This window comes from Cygnus olor, chromosome 4 (assembly GCF_009769625.2).
Source record: "Cygnus olor isolate bCygOlo1 chromosome 4, bCygOlo1.pri.v2, whole genome shotgun sequence".
NCBI lineage: Eukaryota > Metazoa > Chordata > Aves > Anseriformes > Anatidae > Cygnus > Cygnus olor.
Window position 1 is genome coordinate 35,024,581 of NC_049172.1, and position 24,798 is coordinate 35,049,378.

Genomic DNA, 24,798 nt, shown 5'->3' on the forward strand with positions numbered 1-24,798 from the left:
GAATTCACTACTGATCTGTCTTCATAGTGCAAATCAATCCCTCTATTCCTATCTTTATTTCATACCTTTAAACAGTTATTAATCCAGAGGAGAAATCTGATGCATTTGGGGACTCTAATCAGCCAGATAATATTCATCCATCCAGATTCTCACTCATTCCTCGAAAGAGTAATAACCTCATGAGACCTCTACAAAAGCTACCTTGATTTGTTTTCCTTATTATAACGTTTAAATTCACCTATCTATCCTTATATTCTTTATTATAGTTGTAACTAATTCACCTAATATGGAGGTCAGATTTGTACTGGTCTCTCATCCCGTGGAATATTCTTTTTTTTTTTTTTTTTTTCATTAATGCCTTGTTTGGCACTTCCTATTATTCTGGCATTGAGGGTGAGTGAAGCAGTACCTATGTTTGTGTCCTTCAAACCTCTTGAGCAAATACCATTTTCTCTCCTGACTCACTTCTCAGTTTGTACTAACTCTCATCCACTGATGTGTACTTGAGACTCTTCCTCTCATGCTTATCTAGAAAACAAAGATGCTGATGTACATCTCTGCTGGAAGTCTTCCTTAGTGAATGCCATCCCAAGAATACATTTAGCCCTTCTGCTGTTACCTTTTATTTCTTTCAACTTTTTTTTTCTCTGAAAACAACAACCAACCAAACAAAAACCCATGCAACTATGCTTATTCCCACTGTTGCATTGTAAGGACACAAATAGAAATGGGAAAAATGCAGTCTGTGGAGAAGTGGTGCCTGAAATCTGCTTCCTATTGTAAGATGAAGCAATGGACCAAGTCATATTTTTATGCCAATATCTTGAAATCTTTCAGCTTTTATATTTTAGAAAATTGTCTCTGGTATCATGGCAATGTGAACATTAACATTAAAGTTCAGGTTAAAAATGTGTAGTTTTTGGCTGTTTGTGGGCACAGTGACAGTGTCCAGTTGATGTTAGATCGTACCTGCAAGCAGCTTTCTGCATTGGTGGCAAAGTGGCAGGACAGAGAACGACCACAAAACAGCTGTATTCTTCTGTGCTATTCAAGGGGATTTCTGACAGGCATGTCAGGCTACAGAGGTCCCGATTCTGCTTTTAATGAAGAACTATATGTTGGGGACTTCTGTGGCTTCTCACGTGTTGCAAAGTCCAGGGAAAGCTTCTAAGAGGTGTTGGAATACATCCTGAAGTGGTAACTAAACTTTTAGTGACGCACAGTTTCTTCACTGTATTGTCTTTTTCATTATTTGAGGGGAAAAAAAAAAGTTGTATTCTTCATTACTGTTTCCACTCTTTCTTCCTTCATCCTTCTGTTCACATAATTGCTGTCTTCAGGGTTTTCTCTTATCTTTTCTCTGTGTTTCTTTCCTCACGGGGACTTGAGTCTTCACTCCCAGTTCGTTACTCACAGAATAAGTTAAATAATCAGAGATTAAGTTTGACCTGATAGTAAAATGTCATTCTTTGGATTCAGAGGTAACATCCTAATCACATTAGGAGAGGAAGAAGAAGCTTGCTCTTAAAGAGATGTTTTATGCTGTGTGCCTACTTAGACAAGTGCCACTGCTTTAGGTATTGATTAGTCGATGGAGGAAAAATTTTAATCTCTTGGAGGAAACAAACAGAAGGAATTGTTCAGAGAAGCTGTCCTAGAAGTCTCTGGGTACTTGAGAGAAAGGGGTGGAGAGAAGGAATGTGGAATGCATAAATGTACTGAAACAATAGAAGACGTCAGTGCTCGAAAAAGGAAAGACTTGTATCTTCAAAGCATTTTGCCTGCTTACCCAGAAAGGAGCAGGGGAGATTTTGAAAGAAATGAATTCAACTCATGATCCTTTACTCATTTTTTGATTGGTTGGTTAGTCAGTTGTTTTTCTGTTTGTAAAGAAGTCCTGAAATAGGCATATCTGGAAATTTTCAGAAGATGTGTGTGCTCTGCAGTATGTTGAGGGAACTTTTCAAAGTTCTCTTTAAAGCTGGCATGTTGTGTTTTTACCGAATTACTTTTTCTCACAAATGTAGTGATATGTGTTGTCACAATTTATTTAAATGTTTACAAGATTTTAAAGAACATGACTAGAAATACCCTTCCTTTTTCAACAGCTTAGCTTTAATCTTTTACTACAGTGTCCTTAGTTTGATGGATTTTCTGGTGACTTTCTTTATATGGTTGAGATCTATGTTTAAAAGAATAATGCGTGAAAGTAGGTAGGTAAAAATATAACCTTGGATTGATATTATATAACGTTTTTATATTGATTAAGGCCTTGCCTGCAGCTGTAGGGCATCTTTGCTCTCAAGTTAAGTAGCGTCATAATGCAATATTTAAAAATAAAAAGTAAAACATCAAGAGACATCCTTTAAAGCCTGATGCTATAAGATATGCATACAATTAAATACTGCATGTTCCCACCATAATTAGCAGAAATGATTGTGTACAAGTGTGATTGTGCACAATTCCACGCATACCCCAATGAATAAACACCAAGTTAGCAGAACTTCTAAAATTAAAGGATAATGTTGACACACAAATAAACATTTATGAGATGGCCCATTGCTAGATCCGGGAATTAAAACTAGTGAAGTTCTGAAGAAATTCTAGACATAAAGTGTTAGATAAACTATTGTTAATGTAGAACTTAGTAGGTCGATGAACAAGATTATATAATGAGAATGCTACGATTGGACTATGATCCTAAAAATTCAAAGGACATAGATTTAAATACACAAACTGGGGAGAAAAAAGTTCTTAGGCATTCCTTGATGCCTGATTCAGTTTTGAGAGAGAAACTTATTATTCTCTTCATAGATCCCTTTTATTCTAGATGCTGAGCTCTCCTGTATTTACAGCAGAGATTTGTCTTTGTCTTTTCCCCTCCATTTTTTGGGTTGTAACACAAAAAAAAAAAAAAAAAAAAAAAAAGGATTTTAAACTTAGTTCACTTTCTGCTGCAAGATCCTTAGGATTCTGCTTAGAGATCAGTGTGAGAAATTAAAAAGAAAAAGAATGTTTGCATATTTTAAGAAAATGGTTGATTAGAAAATAAGAATTTCTAGGTACTTTAACTATAACAAAACTAAGCCTTAAATATAGGAGCCAGATAATTTGGGTTCAGCACAGTAATTTTCTGCACTTTTGAAGGAGTAGGAATGAAGGAAGGAAGGTATGAACCCATTGGTCCACTTTTTTGTCCTCATCAACCTACTGAAGAAAGGTCTTCATATATGATACTGGCTCTTTTACATGGAATGGGCTTCTTGCTTCTAACATCCCTGGATGGTACAGATACTAAATAAAAGTAGCTATGATTTTGCAAAAGATTTCTCATGTTATTCTCACTATGAAATAGAGCAACACTCTGAAGAAATCAGAGGGGAAGTTCTACAAGCTTAATTCTTCGGTGGTCTGTTTTAAGATTATTGAGCATCTTGTTAGTATGCTTTTCACCACCACCACCCCCTCTTCTTTAAATAACATCTTTAGAAATAAAGTTCAATTATAATCTTAGTTTAGCTGGGGAGAGATGGCATACAAAAATACTTTTAACATTTTTAATTCCCTTGGAGGCTTAAGTGCAAGGTAAAAACCTTGAAGAAACCTAAAGCTTTATGGAGAATATCTGGCTGTACAGAAAATACTTAATTGGGATCATCGTGTTTCAGTTGCCATTAATGGAAGAATTCAGCTCAGATTATTACAATCAAAACCATTTAGTACCAATCCACCCACTGATTAATGAAGAGATGTGCAATGTTTTACGAAGTCAGGATTCAGTCCAGACCTGAACCACTAATTTGGCAGTGATACAGCACACACTAAGTTGTTTGTTTACCTTTGGTTTCATTGAATAGATGTTTCCTTTGGAGAAATGTTATTTATAAAATAATTAGAATTGTCTTAAGAAATGTAGCTGTCCATAAACAGATTCTGAACTCTTCAAAGTATATGTCCCACATCTCATAATTCAGGCTTCTCTGCTAAAACTATTTTTGAAATTCCAATAGCTGTAGTCTTTATTTATTTGTAAATCTTTTCTTTGTGTGTGGAATTAAACTTCAGAATAAGTTATAATAAAATACTCTGTTTTGTTGCATCATTACTTAAAAACTCCCAGGGAACTGAGTTGTAAATATTGCTCTCTGTAACATGTTTTCCCTATAAAATAGGAAAACCAATTTCATACCAAACCTCCCTTTCCACATGATAATTAATAGTGAGTTCTTTCTGCCATTGCTAACAATAATGAATGTACAATTCAACAACAGTGAATGTAAATATGTAAAAAGATGTGTTTAGGAAGTATATCCTTTTAAAATATCTAAATTTACTTAGCAATCTCTAAACTGAGAATGTCCTAAAAGACCGCAGAATGCTTCCCTTTTCTGAATTTCATGTGGGTGTCTAGAGTAATGAATAGTAAGAAAGAGTGACCAAAATTCAGAAGTGATGTAGCTGATGTGCAGATGTCTTGGTGGGTGTAGCTGTTCTGGTCTGAGTCATGTAACATTACAAGACTTTCAGTTGTGCTTCGAAGTCTCTTGCACTGTGAAAGTCACTCACATATTACTGGCATTTGTTACTGTCTAATCTGATCCTTCCCCTTTGTGGCCATACCCATGTGTTACAAAAGACACTTATTACATTAGAGCAGAATTAATCCTTGTGGAATCTTGCAAATAACAGGGCTGGTGCTGGGATTGTGCCACTCCAGAAGTAACCAATTTTGGGAAAGATTCCAACTGTTGAAGTCTTACTGATGACTTATGCATTATTGTGGACTTCATTTATCTTGTTGAGGTGAGACTGCAATTTTAGATAGTGTCAAATGGTGATGAGAGGTCCAAAGGAACAGCTTTTCTGTTTGTCCTCTGTGTGCTTAATAAAAGGAAAACTAACCTCACTGCCTTAAAAGCCATTTTGGTTCCATGTCTTGGGTTGAATTTCTACTGTGCCAAGTCTCCAAGAGTAGCTTCTAATTAGAAATCCCTTCTAGTAAGTTTTTGACTGTCATCTTACGCCAATTTAAGAAGAGGTTTGGTGGAGAATAAAACTTGGCTACAAAAGTTGCATGCAGGATAGGTATCTTCTGCGTCAGTCAAAAATAGAAGAGAGCATTCATTTTTTGAAGACATATTGCTTATTTCCTTTGCTCTCAGGAAGGAGTAATACCATAAAGAGTAAATACCGATAATATTGGTACAATTGGTATATGTACCAGCAAGGTGCACAGATGGATATATAGATTTGGATTATCATTAGAAACCTAATTGTTGGAAAAGGTTTTGTTTGCAGTTATGTTAATGAAGAATACTTCTGTTAAAACAAATAAATAGTTAGAGGTCTTAACCAGAAGTAGAACACACCAAAACTAACATGGACTTTATTTCCTATTCTTTCAAGTACACAAACTTGCAGATAGGTTAAAATTTTTAATTTAATTACTAATGAATTTGAAGTCAGTGACTAAAAAGGGCACCTCGTGAAAAAGTGCATTGCACCTTCCCCGAAAGGAAGAAATATTGGACTGATGAAGGCAACCTATAGAGAATGTGAAATAACAGCCGAGTGCTGGCATTTTAAGAATGTCTGTTCATAGATGTGCAAGTTTTATTTCACATTGTCCTCACCCTTCTCAATAAGAATGACTGATAGCCTCACTTTGTGATTTCCCAGCTTTTAAGAGTCTATTTTTATTTATTTTTTATGACCAACCTTACACTTGTTAAATGTAATTTTTGCTTTATGTAACATAAAAAAAGAGCACATCTGCAGTATGCTGTCCCATGAATTAACAAGAATGACTGGACATAAGACAAGAAATCCTTTAAAAACATATGTTCACATTAAATATCTGGGCTATCTCAGTAAAGGAGGTCTTATGGGGTCATTTTTGATGCAGTGCAAGTAAACCATTTCTGCTCTCCTGAAACAGTTTCTTTCAGGTTTATATTGAGCTTGTATAAAGGCACATTACATAAATAAGGGCTTAGTTTGTACATTAGTCTTTTACATCTTGGATTCTTACTAAATCCTTGTTTTTACCAACTTGATGCTTAAGAGAGATTGATTTCTGCTACACGTGTTTATGGTGTTTATTTTGATATGTCTGGGATTAAAAACAAAATTAACGCGCATAATCAATTTTGTTAGAATTAAAAAGTGTGCTTTGGTACCTTCGGTTACATTCTTCTCAAGAAAAAAAGAGATGTGATAATAAAGGGATTGATTTATTCAATCACAGGGTATAAAAACATTAGCCTTGGGAAAGAGCCTTCCTCTAAGAGCTTTAGCTGCCCAGTCTCACTTGTGTGGCACAAAATAATTTGCATTTTTAGAGAGATTTCATGTCTTCTGTGAGCCCTAGTGAAACATGAATAAATTGCTTTCTTTTCCTCTTTTCTGATTTTATAAAGCTGAATCCATTAGGGGCTGAGTCAAACTGTAATGAAAGAAAGGCAACAACTGAAATGATGGAAACCCTGGATTAGATTTCTTAGTAGTCCAAGCCCAGCTGTCATGGCCTACGTGTCAAGTTAGTGCTCTTTGGGGAGGCCCAACAGTACATGCGAATATTTTTTTAACTGCTGTGTTACAACAGGTCTCCAAAGCAGCTAGGAATTAAACAGAGAAGCAAAGATTAAGAATTAAATAGAGCTACAGCAAGCAGTTTGCCAGAGAGATTTGTAGTCAGGCAAGTAAAACCTTTCCAAAACTGCTAACCCGCTGCTGTCTGCATAAGACACTTCCTCGTGACCCACCTTGCTCCTTCGTACACGCTGAGTTTGGGATCGCTGAAGGTGCATGTGAAGGAGATGGTTGTTCATGTTGCTGAGTGAGCTGACCTGGCTCTACGCTAGCACAGGCTGTGGAGTTCACCACAAAACACTGCTCAGCTCAAACAAAGTGTGAAAGGCTGGCGTTTTTATTCTTTCGTATTATATAATCTGCTCAGCTAGCTCATGATATTATCAGGTACAATCTAAACAGAACCCAAAGAAGCCAAGGTACAGTTTTTAGTTTTATGCCCAATAAATATTTTTGCACACCAGAATCAAACTAGGGCTCCTCTGTTGGAAGAGGGGCAGTTGTCAAGATCTGTGCCTGTGAAATATTCCTTCTGCTGGAACAAGGCTTTGCATGAAGACTCTTAAACCTCCAAGCAGGTGTGTATTATTCTAATTTATAAGCATTTTGTCTATCACACCTTGTGAGCTTTGTGATGAGGTTGGAGCATGATTTGGTAAGAACATACTGATTCCAGCATGGATTTGAAGAGGAAAGCTGCAGGTTTGTTTCTTACTGGGGAGACCTGGTCTCCTATCAAAGCACCAGATGTTAATCTGAGTACATTCTAGTGTTAAATTATCAAATTACAATTACCCAGACTCTTCTACCTAATGCTTGGAATTTATCCAGCTTTGATTTGAAAGACACTCACTCTCTCCCATGAAGGGGATGATGGCACAATCAAGGGGTTCCCTAGGACAGTAGTAAATTCAGATAGCTGAAATCATCTGAAGTCCCACTATTCACTGTGTTTACTTGCTCGGGAAATAGTGATATCAAATCTATGTAAATTTTAAAATAGATTTCCTGCATTATGAGAACAATTACAAAGTAAAACAAACAAACAAACAAAAAAACCTGTCAGTCACTCTCAGACTTGTTCCATGGGAAAATATCCTTCCTTATTTCTGAGCTAGTGACCTTGCATGATTTACCACATCCTAGGAAGGCACTTCAAGCTTGCAGCAGCTGTGACTGAAATGGTGTCTGCCCCAACTTCCACTGATGTCTGTGTGAGGGACTGGGCTGTAAGGAAAACCTTTCCCTTAACAGCCTAACCTACAGCAGCAACAGGGAAGTAACTCTGCTTCCTTTTATCCCTTTGCTTTGTGCTGGGAGGAAAGGTCCAGAAGAAGCCAGATCGCCCATTTCTGTTCTCCCTCTGCCAGGCGTAGAAACCCATTCCTCCCTGCAGCTGCATGGAGCCTCTGAAGGACAGCATCCTTCATCGGTTCACATCCCGGCCTCATCACTCAGTCAAAGACTGGAGTGGCAGGGTGACATCTTTTACATTACGAGGACATGAGTTTGCCTGATGGATGGTTCTAAGCTCTGCAAAACAATGTGATTAGTATGGCATAATTCAAAGTGAATTTAAAATCACTGAAGTAAAATATTTTTAAAAGACCTGTTTTGAGACAATTTGGCATAGCTGACATAGCCATGCTGACTTCAGCGAAGCTGCATGGGTTGGATCACTTGAGGATCAGGCCCAGACTAGCCAGGGCATTTATTTTTAAATTCTAGCTTCTACTTATATGTTCTTAAAAATCTCTGTAGTTCTATAACTTTCCAAAGCAGCTCACAAGTCTTATGCTGACTGCTAATAAAGCAGAAAATCCATTTCCATTTTTCAGTGTAATCTTTTTTTCATGTGAATCTATTTCTCATCAAAAGAACCGGATGACTGGTCTGAAAGCTGGAGTTCTCTACTCATCTGTAAAGAGGGGAGAAGTAGTGGCCTTTCAAGTTGTCCCAAGTTATCCGGAAGAACAAGTCCGTAAATCCAAAAACAAAGAAGGAGAAACCCAAAACTCAAGTGTTGTTCTGACCAACAGAAGTATTGTTCCCAATTCCTGATGAAAAGAACTAGGTCTGATCTCACTCTGTTGGTAAAATCAACAAAGAAAGCTGATAGAAAAAACTTTCTCCAAAGTGTCAACGGGACACTTTGTGGGAAGTATTTCACGGAATGTTATACCCATGTTGTCACATGTGAATGCAAGCACCCTCTACAGACCTGGACCTTAACTTCCAGCTGTTGCCATTATTACCTATTGGTATTACAGTGGTAGTGCATGACCTGGCTGGTAGCTGGACTTCCTTTGAGCTGGATATTCTGCAGTCGTAATACTGTGAAACGAATAGCAGTAGGAGAAAATGAGATGATGTTCAGCAGCAGAGTAAGCAGTTGCTTGAATATTATCAAAATAATTTAAGCCCTTTGCAAAAGAGAGCACGGAGGTAATCGGGTAGCTTGATGGATATTTATAGGCAGCATGGGAGAAAGCCTGAAGGATGCCTCCACAAAAATTGGACAAGGAGGCAAAGTAGTCTTTGGGCTGAAGTAGAAAGAAGGGAGGGAATCCTTGCCTCCTCTTCAGCTTCCCAGCAACACCCATCTGTCTGGGCAGCTGTCAAGGCCTCCACAACTAGTGGCTGCTGCACCAACCACCCTTTCTGAGGGCATCTTCACAATAACAGAGCTTTCTTGGAAAAGCAATTCAAATATAAGTGATTTCCACCCTTAAATTCATTGATCTGCTCTAAAACACTGCATGATTTCTGATCTGCCTGTACCTGGGAGGGGGAGGAGAGAGAGAGGGGGGATCTGGTTATATGAAGGTAGTGAGGCTTTTTTTTTTTTTTTTTTTTTGGAAGAGAGAAGTGTGAGCACTTTGTGTCAGTCTTGGAAAAAGACATGAGCTGCTGCAAAGAATGCTATTGTCCCCAGAAAACCTCATTCACAAGAAAATTGATACTTCCGTAAGGGACTCTGTATCTTCTTTTTAAAGAACATAATCTTCCAGATGCTTCCCCTACATCTCCTTAGCCTTAGAGGATGCACTCATGCCTAAGATGTGTTAGAGGATGTAAAGCTAAAGTCAGATAAGGAGAAAAAAAATCTCCCTGGCATCCTCTTTTTTTGTAGCAGATGCACTGTTGGATTTTCTCTGCTTCACTGGCTTCAGTTTCTGTACCCAGAAGATACCTTTGGCTAAGCTCTTGGAAGACAGTTTCTCAGGGAGAAAAAAAAAAAAACAAAACCACTGTTGTATAGAGGCCTCAGATGATAAACAGTTTGTGAGCCACCAGGCAGAGTAGTCACTGGAGATGCTGAAATAAAGAAGTCTCAGCCATGAAAAAGTGCTCTTACATATAATTATAGAAGAGTAGGTAAGCCTTTAGAGGCCAGAAAACAGCACAGCCAAGCCAGAACATGAAGAATGAGATCTACAAAACAAGAAACTCTCGACAAAATTGCATGCAGCACTCATGTCAAAACGCAGAGATAAAAGCAAAAAGAACTAAAATCACAGATACTTCAAATCAGAGCAATCTGATACTATATTTGATCCTTAGTATGCTAATGGCACATAATTAAGCAAGAGGAAGTGTTTAAGTAATCTGCTTTCCAGCTTTACCTCCCTTTGGGACACCTTTGAGGGACCTGAATTTCAGAGAAAGGGGTGCTAAGCACTCTCTGACAGCCAGATGCTTTGAATGCACATCAAGCTGCATATTCAGAAACAAATATCACACGCTACCAGTGATTTAAATGCTGAGATCTTCTGTTCAGTGGCATGTTTTGCTCAATGGGTAGAAGTTAGTGTTTACAAAATGCATAATTATGAACTGTCCTGCAATCCTGTCTTCCAGCTTTTAATTGGGCCTTTGTAACAAATACTTAACAGGCTTAATGCAGTGTGTCTGTAAGAGTCGAGGAGAAGGCGTAAGGTTTTATGTGTAGCCATGCAAGATCATTACATAGTAAGTACATAAAGTAGGTTCACACACAAGACAGGACAAGAATTGGGGTGGTCTGGGGGAGTTCTTCAGTGTTCTGACCTGGGCATGATGTGGTCTCAGAATCACTGCTGTGTCTGAAACCTGTGGTTTATCGTATTTTGCTTATTTACTGAGCACCTGCTATACCTTGCTTTTTTTTTAAAAAAAAAAAAAAAAAGTAAATGTAGCGATGGCAATGCTGCACACAAATTGAGTAGGAATATGCTGCTTCTGTTATGGTTATTATATTGTCTAAAACATCAGTCCACTTACTGCTTCATTGCCCTTTCCAGTGAGATTAGATTCCATTCGTAACTCTAAAGATGTGTATTAAAAATGTCTCCGCGTATGTCATTAAGATGCACATTTTTGTAAAAAGCCTGTAGGAATATCTTCAAAAATGCTGGCAGAAGTTCTTCAAGAATATGAAATAACAGTTCCGTGAGCAAGAGAAGGATTTCTTTTCATAAGGATTTCTGAGTAGCTTTTGGGCTCAATCTTCAGTGGTGGCTCTCAGTTCTCAGCAGAGATGGAAGCAGTGGAAGTGTTTTTATGCTGCTTGTATGTTCTCTCCTCACCAGCTCCTCAGGGTAGCCAAGGGTCAGTTTGGCATCTACCCCGAGACAGAGCAGCCCCCATTTGCTCAGAACTTGGCTGTCTCAGGAAGTTCCCCTGGGGCTTATCCTGTTTTTAGGAGAGAGCATGTAGGTTCCAGCAGTGATCTTTATTCTACATCTGAGTGAGGGACGAAAGAAAAGAAAGCCTTCTCTGGGCCTCCTGGGAATTTTCCTTCGCACTGTGGAAACCTTGATTAACCAGCTGGGCAGACATTCAGCCAGCTTCCAAAATTTTGCGTTAGACTGAGAAAGCTTAGAGATACTAAATCTGAAACAATCTTCGCTTAATTTCTTCCAAACTTGGGTTGGAACGTACCAGAGATGAGATGCTTTATTGAAACTTCAATAGTTTGGATTTCATGTAAAATTTGATGAAGGTAGAGCTATAAACTAAAGACTAGTAGCTATTTTATTTAGGTTCTTGAAGTGACCTTCTTAGTGAATGTTTTTCAAATCTGATTTTTCCATGTGTCCTGGTTTCAGTTAGGACAGAGTTAATTTTCCTCCTAGTAGCTGGCAGGGTGCTATGTTTTGGATTAGAATGAGAAGAGCGCTGATAACATGCTGATGTTTTAATTGTTGTAGAGCAGTGCTTACACCAAGCCAAGGACTTTTCAGCCTCTCTCTATCCTGCTAGCGAGCAGGCTAGGGATGCAGCAGGAGCTGGGAGGGGACAGACCCAGGACAGCTGACCCAAACTGGCCAAAGGGGTATTCCATACCATCTGACGTCATGCTGAACAATATATAGTGGTGGCTAGCTGGGGTGGAGGGGGGGGCTGGCTGCTCGGGGATAGGCTGGGCATCGGTCAACAGGTGGTGAGCAATTGCATTGTGCATCACTTATTTCGTACACATTATTACTATTAATACTATTATTATTATTATTGTTGTTGTTATTCTTTTCCCTGTCTTAATAAACTGTCTTTATCTCAACTCACAGACTTCACTTTCCCGTTTCTCTCCCCCATCCCGGAGAGGGAGGGGGGAGGGTGAGCGAACGGCTGTGTGGTGTTTGACTGCCAGCCGGGCTAAACCACAACAGTCCATTTGGCGCCCAACGTGGGGCTCGAAGGGTTGAGATATCGACAGATTTGACCAGAGTGTGTTAAACTAAAATTGGTATAAGTATTCGACCTGCTTAATAGTTGCTAGTCACAATGTTGATTGCCTTAATCTCAAGTCTGCTGTGCCTGTTTCCCAAATTGAGTTTTATAGCAAGGTACTTTCTGTATGTGCTCCCTGTCGTGCTGTTTATCCTCTCCGGGCCCTGGTTTAAGATTGTTATGGTACTGTGTGGTGTAACGATGGCTTATGAAATGATGAGGTATCAGGTCATGACTCTAACCTGGTATTTGTACTCAGCACTGTCGTCGACTCTATACTTCGGAAACCATATCTCAGAAACTATTAGCAATTACACCTATTGCCTTTTTTCATCAGGGAGTCAGTCTCTGGAGGGGACAGGGGAAGATATTTTTTCCTACCTGTTCACTCTCCCTTCCTCCTTCACCACCCTCTTATCCCCCGAGCTAGTTACGGTAGCTCTCCAAGATGTTGAATATCCTTGGGATACTCAGACCAGCATGTTCTTGTTGTTATGTCTCCTGAATGCGCTTCAGGTTTTGTTTAAGGTTAAACAACTACTTAGGAATCTCATCCGGAGATCTGTCTTGAGGCGGGATATTTGCGAGTGGCAGGGAGTGTGGGAGGATATGGGCAGGTTTCTAGGGCAGTGGGCACCTCCAGTGTTTTGGACATTCACCCCTGAACAACTGCAAAATCCTAAAAAACTGGTAGAATGCTTGAAAAAAAGGTGTCATGACTCTGGCAGTTCCAAAGTGACACAAATCACTGTGGCGTGCTGGGGTCTGGCTTGTGCCTATCGAGCTGCAATTGATGCTACTATCAGCCTAGTGACAGACCCTGCGGCCGTTCCAGTCCCGGCTCCTGCAGCCACTCCGGCTCCAGCTCCCGCAGCCGTTCCAGCTCCAGCTCCCGCAGCCGTTCCAGCTCCCGCAGCCATCCCGGCTCCAGCTCCCGCAGCCGTTCCGGCTCCCACAGCCGTTCCAGCTCCTGCAGCCGTCCCGGCTCCAGCTCCCGCAGCCGTTCCAGCTCCCGCAGCCGTTCCCACTCCTGTGGCTGGGTCAGAGAAACGAACTGTAGCAGTGCAAGTTGCCCCTGCAGAGGGTACTCCAACCCCTGTGGCAGACCCTGTGGCTGGGTCGGAGAGACGAGCTGTAGCAGTGCAAGTTGCCCCTGTAGAAAAGGTGAAAAAATGGTATAGAGACTCAGGTCGTTTAGAACGCAGAAAGTCTTCTGCTAAGTCTGGGTCTGGAGAAGACGAGGCTGGGCCATCAAGTGTGCAGGAGGATGAAGATGAGGATGAGGATGTCAGTAAGTCAACAGTAACTACCCGAACCCTATACCAGCGTGAGCTACGAGATGTGCGAAAAGATTTTGGTCGCTGTATAGGTGAACAGCTTGTCACCTGGCTGCTCCGGTGCTGGGACACTGGAGCCAATGGTGTGAAATTAGAGGGCAGGGAAGCCAAGCGGTTGGGATCCCTTGCTAGAGATGCAAGCATTGACAAAGCAATTGGAGATGGAGCACGATCTCACAGCCTCTGGAGGCGTTTCCTGTTAGCTGTGAAGGGAAGGTATCCCTACAAGGAAGAACTTGTATGTCTACCAGTCAAGTGGACCACCATGGAGAAGGGAACTCAGTACCTGAGGGAATTAGCCGTATGGGAAGTAATTTATAAGGACTTAGACGATGCACAAACATCCACAGATCCAGATGAAGTCCAGTGTACTCGACCCATATGGCGGAAGTTTGTACGGAATGCACCATCAACATGGGCCAGCACATTGGCAATAATAACCTGGAAAAACGGTGAAGATCCCACAGTGGGTGACATGGCTAAACAACTCCGGGAGTACGAAGGAAATCTCTCCTCTTCCCTACAGGCCTGCGTCTCGGCTGTGGAGAAACTCTCTGAAGAGTTCCACCAACTTAAAGAGAATTTATCTTCCCCCCCACCTGAACCACAACACCATGCCAAAAAAAAAATGGTGTAAAAGTTTTGTGGCATATCCGTAACCCCCAGACAGGCAAAAGACACTGTCACATTTTGGCCTTTTTGTTGTTGACCTACACTCAAACATGACAGAGATGTTATTTCAAGTTGATACTTGATATATGGCTTATGCAAAAGATGCTACTAATTGTATTGTCACAGACTGGTGTAGAATTTCCATAACGAATAGAACTGTAAAATGTGAGATCAAGAGATTTCCATCACCGTACAAACATCTGATGTGTCCAAACTGTGAAAGAAAGGAAGGTTAAGTTGTGTGAGGACTGTTGAATATGAACAAGCAGATGACAAAACCTACTAAGCAGAGAAAAACTCATATTCCCATTTAGTTTTCTTATCCAAACCATAAAAACCCTGCTCTTTCCTTACAGTGCCATAGTCTGAGTGGACTCTTTACAAGCATATAAAATAAATTCTGTTTCTCATTCATAACCCTACCCATCTGTAAAGACTTTACTCAGAGAAACCTACCTGTTCGATGTGCTTCCTGTAGTTCATTTAAGGCTCCCATTTGTACTCATAAAGATTCATTCATTGCCCTGAATAATATATATGGTATATTGGAAAGAGAACCAACTGTGGCTTTTACAATCTGAATTAAACAACTTTGTCTGATAACAGAAGCACTGTCTCATTTCTAACTAGGCCATAAGCCCTAAGGGTCTTGTATGTGTGCCTTTATTTATTTTTGCCAAATTGTCCTACAAGGATCTGAAAGCCAAGTGAACCGAGCTGACTGAATTGTTTCTCTCTTTCTGCCTGCTCACAAAGACTGAAGCAGGCGTAGGCATAATTGTATTGAAGCAAATACTATCCCTAAACTTACTCTAAAATGCAATTGGATGATCTGTCCTTTTCTCAGTCCCACCTTCTAACCTTCCTCATCGAGAGAGTTCATCTGTTATGTGTGGCTCCTACAAATGCCTGTGATTAATAACTACCGTGATTCATTAGCCTGTGTTGTTTGCATTGTTTCCCAATGGGAGCATTTGCTGTCTAGGGATAGTCCATGATTACTCTGCCTCGTGGAACAGTAAGATGCTTTCAATCTAATGTGCTGTCCATGTTTTAGCATAAAATAATATTAAGGCATCCACATAATGGAACCATCTGAAGATCCATTTTATTAAGCAGTGAAAGAAAATGTGTGTGTGTTTGCATGTGCAAGGGAAACATAACCAACAAATCTCTTTCACCAGAAACGTACTTTCAGTAAACGTTTCACTTAAAGACACAGCTATTTTGGGGTGTCATTATTTAGATCTGAGGTTGAAAAAATACTCTGTAGTCAATATCTTACCTGGCACAATTAGCTTGCTCAAATTGCATACGGCCTACTCAAAATAAGAAAAGCAGGAAGCAGAGGCAGGTTCATGGTATGTATTCCATTCCATTTGGCACATATTTATTTTAAATGCAAGCTACCTTCAAGTACAAAGCCGTAGTGCTCTTAAAAGATTACTGTTTCAAGTTACTCCACATACCTTAACAGAGGCATGTAACCTTTTTACATTATATGATCAACTTTTTGACAGTGCAGGGCCAGCACAGCTAATGGAATAATAGCCTGCAGGGTCCAGCTAAATGATATACGAATATAATCAACCTTTGTGATGACTATTCAAAAGTAATCCCTTTAGCTTTCAACTGCGACATATATTTCAACCAGGCAAAGCCATATGAAGAAAATCTCTGCAGACTCCACTGATACAATATGGCCTTCATATCCCCACAGTGTGTTTGCTGCTCACAGTGAGTTTTAAATTTAAGGTAATGGCTACTGTATATTCATGTGAGCATAGAACAATACCTTTGATTTGTTGGAGAAATGTTACATTAGCTACCAAGGGCCCTATTCAGTAAACTTTGACACAACCCTTATATATGGTTTACTGCTTATGCTAAATGGAATATGCCTGATAAAAATGCTTTGCGTGCCCAAATTGTACAAATTCATTAATCTTTATATTCATAAAACCTCCAAGTACAACTGCCTCCATTTCAAGTGAACCTAGTCAGGATACGTGGCTAAACATGTAGGCCCAATCTGCTTTTTAAAAAAGCATTGCATCGATTTTAATTTATCAAGACAGAAAAAAGTAAGAAAATCTACAAGTGTGGGACGTGCCTGTGTTGTTGAGTCATATTATTTGCTGCTGTATCTTTATTCCTACCCCATTACGTCATACTACAGACTATACAACTGAAAATAGCTGCATGACCTTTAAAATGCAAGTAGCTTTTAAACAAGAATAATAGATTGTAGCTCATCACTTGCATTACACTAGCAGGATAATCTAGCATACCCTGTCATATCATGGATAGGGTGTAAAGAATGCAGTGAGATTTTATTTTTCTCTCTTTCTTTTAGGACAAAAATACAGTATTGGCTAGTAGTGAGCCCAAATACATGAGGTTCACTGTACAAAAGGAAAACAGATACAATAAAAACACTGCCGTAAATTACTACTCCTGCATGTAAAAAATAGTAAGAGTTCACTCACATTAACAGCAGCTGCAAATGTGTTGTTTGTTGCATATGTACCTAAATATATTTAAAAACATGTCCTGACTTTTGGTGCATTATACTGTAATATTTTATGCCACCTTAGCAAGTTAGCTATAAGGGAAAAGTGGGAGAGGACACGGACTTTTCTCCTGTTTGTTTGCCATGTCTCTTCTTGAGTGCACAAACATTCAGGGCATCCTCAGCACACTGCAGCAGGGAGTTCCAAGGATGAGCTGGCAGTGCATGAAGAACCTCTCCTTTGTCTACGAACCCATCGCCTGCTATTTTCATTGTATCTTACCTCATTCTTTATTGGAAAACACAGGGAAAAACAGTTTCTGGGTCACCTTCTGCATATTACTCTCATTCTCACTTTTCTTGTCATCAACTCAAATCATTGCCATTCTTTTTTTTTTTTTTTTTGTTTTGAAGAATTTTCAGCTCCCCAAGCCATGCTTCTTTATCAATTTATGGAGCTTTTCAGTGGAGTTCTAGTTTAATAAAGTCCAAGTGTCTCTGAACAATGCCAAACTTGGATTTGAATACTTTCTCATACCATGGGCATGCAATCTTGGGATCACACTTGTTGGCCGTTACATTTCCTTTATAACCTTTTGATAGGATGGTACCTAAAATTCCTGTCCTCTCTGAAGCCAGTGATCATTGTAGTCTTTGTAACTGCAGCTTTCATTCTTTCTATGACTTCTCACTAACTACGTTGTATAAAGGACTAACAGCTCTGCTTGGACTTCTACTATAGGAGCATAAGGAAATAATGAGATTTTTAGAAGTGTAACAATTTCTACGTAGACTCATGTAAACAGCAAGAACAACAGAGATGCCAATTCTTTCTACACTGAAAATTTGACTGGACAATTTTTAATTATGTTTTATCAACAGCAGTGATAATATGTCAGGAACATCCTATTATGATTAATTATATTTACATACTATTAATGCATATTAATGCTTATCGCTGCATTTTACCCAACACAATGAGACAGAAGGATGCTAGATGGTGTGATCTGTGGTGGTTTACGAATATGAGATGCTTTTATTGTTCCCAATTAACACAGGCCAAACAACCGCCAAGAAAACATCTATGGCTCAGTATTCTGTTAGTTACCCTTGATACACTTCGTATTTGCTGGGAGGGTAGAACTGTTAATCAGACAGTGACAGTTTGGTGTGCAAGTGTGAAGGCAAAAGACCAAAAGGTGCATGAGAACAGCAATTTATGCTATAATTCCCCATCTGTCATGCACATCTCCACTGGGTTTTGTATGTGTCAAAGTACGGAAGATAGGTTGCTGTCACAGAGACACTCTCAAGTGTATTTCCTTGCAAGTACATCTGGTACTATACGTACATAGTCACATGTTGGGTTTGAGGCACCCAGTGGTCTTGCACCACTTTTTAAACATTGAGGTTCCACTGGAAAGAGCATTAATGCTATGCTGGTGTAAAGCTGGGATGGGGCAACATAGTTCAGACCCCATGGCAGCACTGCCAAACTGCATGAGCTGTCAGCTGCTTCAGTGAATTAAATCAGGATGCCATGCAAGCGCCATTGGTGATGCCATGGCTGAAAGACATCCAGATTTAGACATCACATTGCAGAGAGGCAGTGGTAAATTAAGGAGAATCCAGTCAAGGATGACCCAGAGGTCAAAAAAATGATCTCCATTCAAATATTCAAGAGACTGCATTTGCTTATCCTTAAAAAGAGGAAATTAAACGAAGGAAAATGGTCCTTAAAGCTGTGAAGAGTTGTTATAAAAGAGGACAGTGTTCCTTTATTCTTCATGTCTATCAAAGGTAGACAATAAAAAAAAATCATCCTAATTTGTAATAAATATTTATCCTAAGTATTAGGGAAGAAAGTGAGCTATAAGACTGTGAAGCACCAGAACAGAGAGATTAAGGAGGTTGTGAAATGGCCTTCATCAGAAGCCTTTGAGAATAGATTTGACAAATATGTGCCAGGGATGGACTAGATATATGTGCACTTTCTTCGTTTGAGGACGTGAGCTGGTCAGTAGTTCCCAAAACAGAAAACAATCCCCCAGGGATGGTATGGTTGTAACCAGGCAGAGGGAGGCGTATTGCTGGGGAGTCACTGGGAGCAGAGCAGAAAGTGCAGCTGGGAGGTGGGAGTTTGGTGTGAAAATGGAGCAAGGCTGAGTATCACAGACCACAGGAGCAAAGGAAGCATGTGGCTAACAAATACCATGGAGTTTGAGCCACTGCTATTTTGGCCATGTCCATTAGGAGGACGCTGCTCAGAGATGGCAGCCTCACTTATCCAACCTCCTAACTCTGCTCTTGGCTTCTGCACTGTTCACTTCTCCCCCTAAATAGAGTCTTCCTACAGCCATGCCATCTTTCAGTGCTGTCTTTGCCATCCTCATCTCCCAAATGCATCTTGTTTGTTGCTCCCAGAGTGGTCTCACCTGGACGTATCCTGAAAAACTAGACCTTGTTTGAGAACTAAGAAGCCCCTGCCAGTTCTGTAATCTGAAGTTGTATTTTAGGTAGCTAAAGTTGTATCTATTGTCTAGGATTTCCTTCTCTTGTGACTTATTTACTGTCTTACAACAGTGCTCTAAGTCCAAAGCACTAACACACTTTTTTGTTTGTTTGTTTTTGTAATAACAGAGCTTGATAAAGAAACAAGTGATTCAAAGCCCCTGTGAGCCTATTCCAGAGACACAAATTCTAGGTAATTCCTGGTACAGTATTTGCTCTTAATCTGTATGCTTTTTTTTACTAATATGATGATTTTCATAAAATGTCATTTGGTATCAAAATTTAACCTGATTTTGACAGGTAATTGTATATCACTTGTTTTACTTTGTCTAAATAACAATATTTTTCTTGTTCATAAAGGAACAAATTCAAACTTCCTTCACATTTTTTACTGTTTTTCCTGTGTTTGGAATTTAATTGCCTTTGATCCTGTAACTGCTTTTAGTTTAAAGAAAAAAGCCTTTGAGACAGAAGCAAATCTATTAACCAGATGCTGAAGTCAAACATAAAATACGTAGATATCAGCAAGTATAAACTTACAACGTTTGGTATTTGTTATTTGACATTTTTCATTACAGAGAACACCTGCTTGCTTACAGAGAAGCTCATAGATGTCTATTATAAAAACTGGAAGATCCTTGAAGACTCATGTAACAAAGTAAGGATTTTGGTGGAAATTCTGTCACTTAAGTGGGTGCGCAGTGGTGCAGTATAAATATCTGAGAGCTCTAAGTTCTTGTCTGTCTGAAGGGTGGCCTCATCTTTTTTATGAAAAGTAGCTAGTGTCATTGAAATAAATACAAAAGGAAAAGAATAATACAGAACAGAATGTCTGTTGTTTGTGCCACTAATGCTTATTGTCTTCCAAAGTGTCGAGATCCTCCCATTAAGATACCAAACATCCTTTATGTCTGCTGAAGTGAATATGAATCCAAGATGCTCAATACCTTGGAAGATCAATTTCTAAATGTCTAAAATATTTGCTTTAAATCCCAAATTATTGCCCCATTCAGGAAAAACAAATAAACGAACAACAACAACAAAAAAAAAACAACCTACAAGCTTGATGCCTTATATCTAGAACTATCAGTGATTTTTAGCTTCTGTGCTTAACAGTTGTGGCTCAACAATGACCGGAATAGAATAGATCCAGCCTGGGTGGCCCACTGTGGTGCAATTTTGATCTTGTCTGTAATGCAGGTCAAACCCAAACAGAACTAAGTTTCTTTAAAATCTGGTTGAGCACACTTAAGAAACTGCTGAAAATCTGTACAACCAAAGCATTTGTAATGCCATTGACTGTCTCAAGTGAAACATCAATCTATAGGCACAGCTGAAATGAGTATATTTAACAATGAAAGTGCATCTGACAGAATACCTGTATGTCGCCTTTTCAACACGGAAAATGAAATTTCCCTTTTAGTAAAGCCTGTGTTCATTCACGCAATCTGGAAAAGTAAAAATCTGCACAAACTCTTTCTGATAAATAATCTGAATCACTGATTGTAGAGGGTGTGTGGAGAATTGTCTCCTGTTTTGAGGTGCTGACATTCTTGGCTGTGTTCCACCCATGACCCACAGCAGTCTGACTCCTGTGGTCTTCACCATTCTCAGGGGGCATTTCCCAGCCACTGTCACTGCTGGCCCCAAGAACAGTTAAAGGACAGAAGATGGTGGTTATTGACTCACAAAATATATGTCAAAGCAGGATTTGGAACCTTTGGATTTTATTTAGGAAAATTCATGCAAGCTTTTTTAATTTCATATATTAGAAAATCTTTCTTTTGAGCTACGTAAACAAAGCTTTATGAATCCCCATAATTGATCTTTCCTGTCTTTAAACGGAGGTTTCCGGAGTCAGAGTTTGAAGCAAGCTCCATTAGACCTGTAATCAGTTTTTATGACAGTCTTTGAGCAAGCAATAGCTTTTGCTATAGTAATAACTCAATTCACTGGTTTTCTTCAGGGTTGCAATTTGAGTAACTGGTTGACATGTGACAATAGGATTTCTCCCTGTTAAGGCATGGTGAAAAATACATCATTAACTAGCTCTTATTAGATCATTTTTGATGAAGATGCTGTGTGCTTACAATGTAAACAAATACCTGTGGCAATACTTTTGTTCTTTTAGTTAGAGGTCTTTATTTTCTGAATCCAAGGCTCATGACAACGATTTTAATTTAGAATGTTTCTAGAAGGATGAAAATTTTTATACGAATATTCCTACACACAATTATGCACATACATAAGCATACAAATTTACTGAGTGTTAAAGAAGGTAAACGTTTTATGAATACAAGGAAGGGGAACAGGACCATGAATTAGGTATAAACAATAACAGTATACAGTTTATCCCTCATATTTTAATGCTGTTGATGTGAAAGACCAAAAATACTAGAAAAACAACACAGCAACTGGAAATAACACCTGAAAATCACATTAATCTGCAAACTCTTCTAGTCCTGATAAAACATAGCAGGACTTCTTTAACAGGATGCTGGTTTTAGATATTTGTAATTTCTTTTATCAGAAAGTTGTTGAAAAGAATGGGATATGTGAATTTATCATTCATACTGGGGAAAAAATGTATAAAAATACTGTATACCAAGCTGACATTCTAGAAAAGCTGATTATCATTTTTTCAAGGGCAAGTTTCTAAATTCATATGGCTTTTGAACCTTATGTACATTTTTACAACAACCAAACATTATATGTATGCGCCCCAAAAGTTGTTATGCATCTATATTAAATAGCATCCATGATCATCAGTATTCTTTGCAAATCTGAACTCATTGCTAAGTGATAACTTTTGTATGCTGGTGAGGAAATGGTCACAAATTCTTCCTCTAGAGCATTAGCTCTCCCATACTTCCTAACAATACTTGTTAGTCACAAAGCTTTTAATAAAAATAAGGGGATTTTTATCATCCTATAATGATGCAAATACAAGCTGTGTTCTTCAGAGTCAGGAAGCTCCTGGATAAAATGTTGTTTATTGAGCTAAATGTACCTGCCTCCCATCCCAGTAACTATTTGTCTGACGAGTAGCTGTCTGGCTGGCAGCATGTAGCTATTGTTCTGCTCCTTGCAGACTTTTTTTAGTGGAAAAACAATGGCTGTGCTTTCCACTTCCAATCAATGGGGCAAGGTGGTTAGACAGAGTGTAGTTCCGTACATTATAGTTTGGATGGGTTCCTGGATTGAGCCTCTCAGCTGTTAGAAACAGTCAGAGCTCTGTGGCTAGTGGACAGGCCTCGTCCTAACATCCCACATGCTCCAGCTGAAAGCACAGCTCTCACCATTGCTTGGCTGCGCTAGTGACTCACGTCTGCTTCAGAAGGATCACCACTGACTGAATTACCAGTGCTTCTTCCAACGCCGCTTGTCTTTGGTGATCTCTTGCCAGACATAGTCCTGCTCCTAAGATCCTAATGAGATCAGAGCTCCAATTAGTTCCAATTAGGGAACTTTGGTTCTTCCTCTCTTTATGCGAAGGAGACTATGATTTCTTTAAGGAGCTCCTCGTATGGAACAGAATTTTTTTCTGCTCTGCCGGGTTCATTATCATTGCTACCGTTCCTCCACGTTTTTCTAAAAAGCCTCTAATTCCCTTTCCTTCAAAACATTATGATCAGAAAAGAATACTCATGAGAGAGGTAGAACCGAGTTGCAGGCTTTTCTGTGCACTAAGAAATTATAGGAATAGTTGGCTTTAATGAAGTTAAGAAAGCAGGTAAATCAATGTAGCCCGTAATGCCAGTTGTCTGGTTCAAAACAGAGACTTGTCAAACACATTATAGCAGATCAGGCTCTGAATAGTTCTGAAGTGGTAATATTGATGTCTTTAAAATCTGAGTAATGCGTCTGCCTGTGGTATGTGAGACCTCACAATTAAGACTGCTTTTGGAATAGGATTTTAGAAGGTTTCGCTGTTAGATGTATCTGATGGTATTGATTAACAATTCCTAGCAGAGGGTAAGGTTGTACCTCAGAAAGGATTCTGTTTATAATTATGAAAAGCATGTTTTCTAATCATTAATAAGGTATATCTTGTTAATTGTGATGATATATAAGGTATTTCACCATTTACCTGTGAAGCCATTTGGAAAATTAATGTTTGAGTCACAGAAAGGTCATTGCTATTCTGGAAGGGATCCAATCATCTCTAAATAGACCATCCAAGTGTAGACTAAGAAATACACTATATATAATTACCTAGAAATAGATGGAATAAATAAGATTGATGGTAGATATTACTAAAGCCACATTTTGGTTTCCTGCTAGGAAAAAGTAGACTGTAACTGGAAGAAACAATAATGCATGTAAAAATGCAAGAAATAGGTTAAAGTCATAAGTAGGTATGTGAGACTCGGCTGTTACATGAGGTCAGACCTCAGCAGCCTTCAGAAATGGTGTACATCAAAGATTTTGTCTTGAGATTTTGTGAGATGTTTCTGAAGACAACTACAAAGAAGAGAATGAGGACTTTTTTTTTTTAAACTGTGTCTTGTTTGACATCATTTCTCTATAATATCTTCGTATTTTCTACACGTATGCCTACAGGTAGATAAAATGTTTGTGCTGTCTTTGAAGATAAACAAATAAACATGTTAATGAATATTTCCATGTCTGAGTCTTCTTTTGACACAGGCATATTGCTGAAGAGTGATCCTGAGCATAAAGAAGCCCAGCAGCTATGAAGGTAAAGCACGTTGCCAGGAGTTTAACCTTAGGAAATAAACTTCTCCTTCTAAACATTTAAGGTTTACTTTTAAATGTTAAAGCATAAAAGTCTAACATAGCTCTTTGTCAAATGAGCTCTCAAGATCATTTGGATTTGGCAGAGGAGAAGAAAGAGAAAAAGGTCAAAGTGTGTCTTTGATTGAAAGCCTGCTGTTGAGTCCCAGCTCATCAGCAGGATGGACAAAGTAAGTGCCAGATTCATATCTGCTTGCTGCAATTCTGGCTGGCCGAAGTTAATCTCTATGGGTGAGAAAGCAACTTAGTAACTGAAACCGCTGGTCCCTCTCCCTGTTGAATTAGTAGGTTTGTTTCACCGAGGTTAACAATGAAGTTACCTGTTTGTTTTATTACCAAGTGAAAGGCAGACAACCTTGAGACGAGCAGCTTCCAAGCACAGCTAATCTGGGTGAGATCCGAAGGGCTGGAAAGGGCCCTGCCTGCAGTCTATGGGAGCTGAGGGTGTGCAGACCCTGAAGAACCATTTGGTTCTTTGTAGAGTGAGACAGGAGAAAAAGGTCTGAAGTTGTTCCAGCAGCTATCCAGTCTCCCGATCAGCTCTGTAGTTCGGCCATCTGTATGGGTAGACAGAAGAACAGTGAAGAAGATTTTCAGTAGCACACGGAAGACACAGAGGCTGGGAGCTTGTGCATCTGAGGAGGAGCGTCTGAGAGCAGCAGTAGCTCCTGGCTCCCAGTCGGCTCCAAGCTGAGATCTCCTACC

The 24,798-nt window shown here is 39.3% G+C and overlaps 1 protein-coding gene across 1 annotated transcript in view; it reads left to right on the forward strand.

Annotated features, from left to right (window-relative positions):
* The window catches only part of TTC29 (tetratricopeptide repeat domain 29), a 132,117-nt gene extending 107,908 nt beyond the window's left edge, over positions 1–24,209 (forward strand). Inside the window, exons 11-12 of the mRNA XM_040556625.1 lie at positions 19,465–19,528; positions 19,914–24,209. Of these exons, the coding sequence (XP_040412559.1) occupies positions 19,465–19,502 (38 nt within the window). The 3' untranslated portion in view covers positions 19,503–19,528; positions 19,914–24,209. The remainder of the gene's footprint in view (positions 1–19,464; positions 19,529–19,913) is intronic.
* Positions 24,210–24,798: the final 589 nt, after the last annotated feature.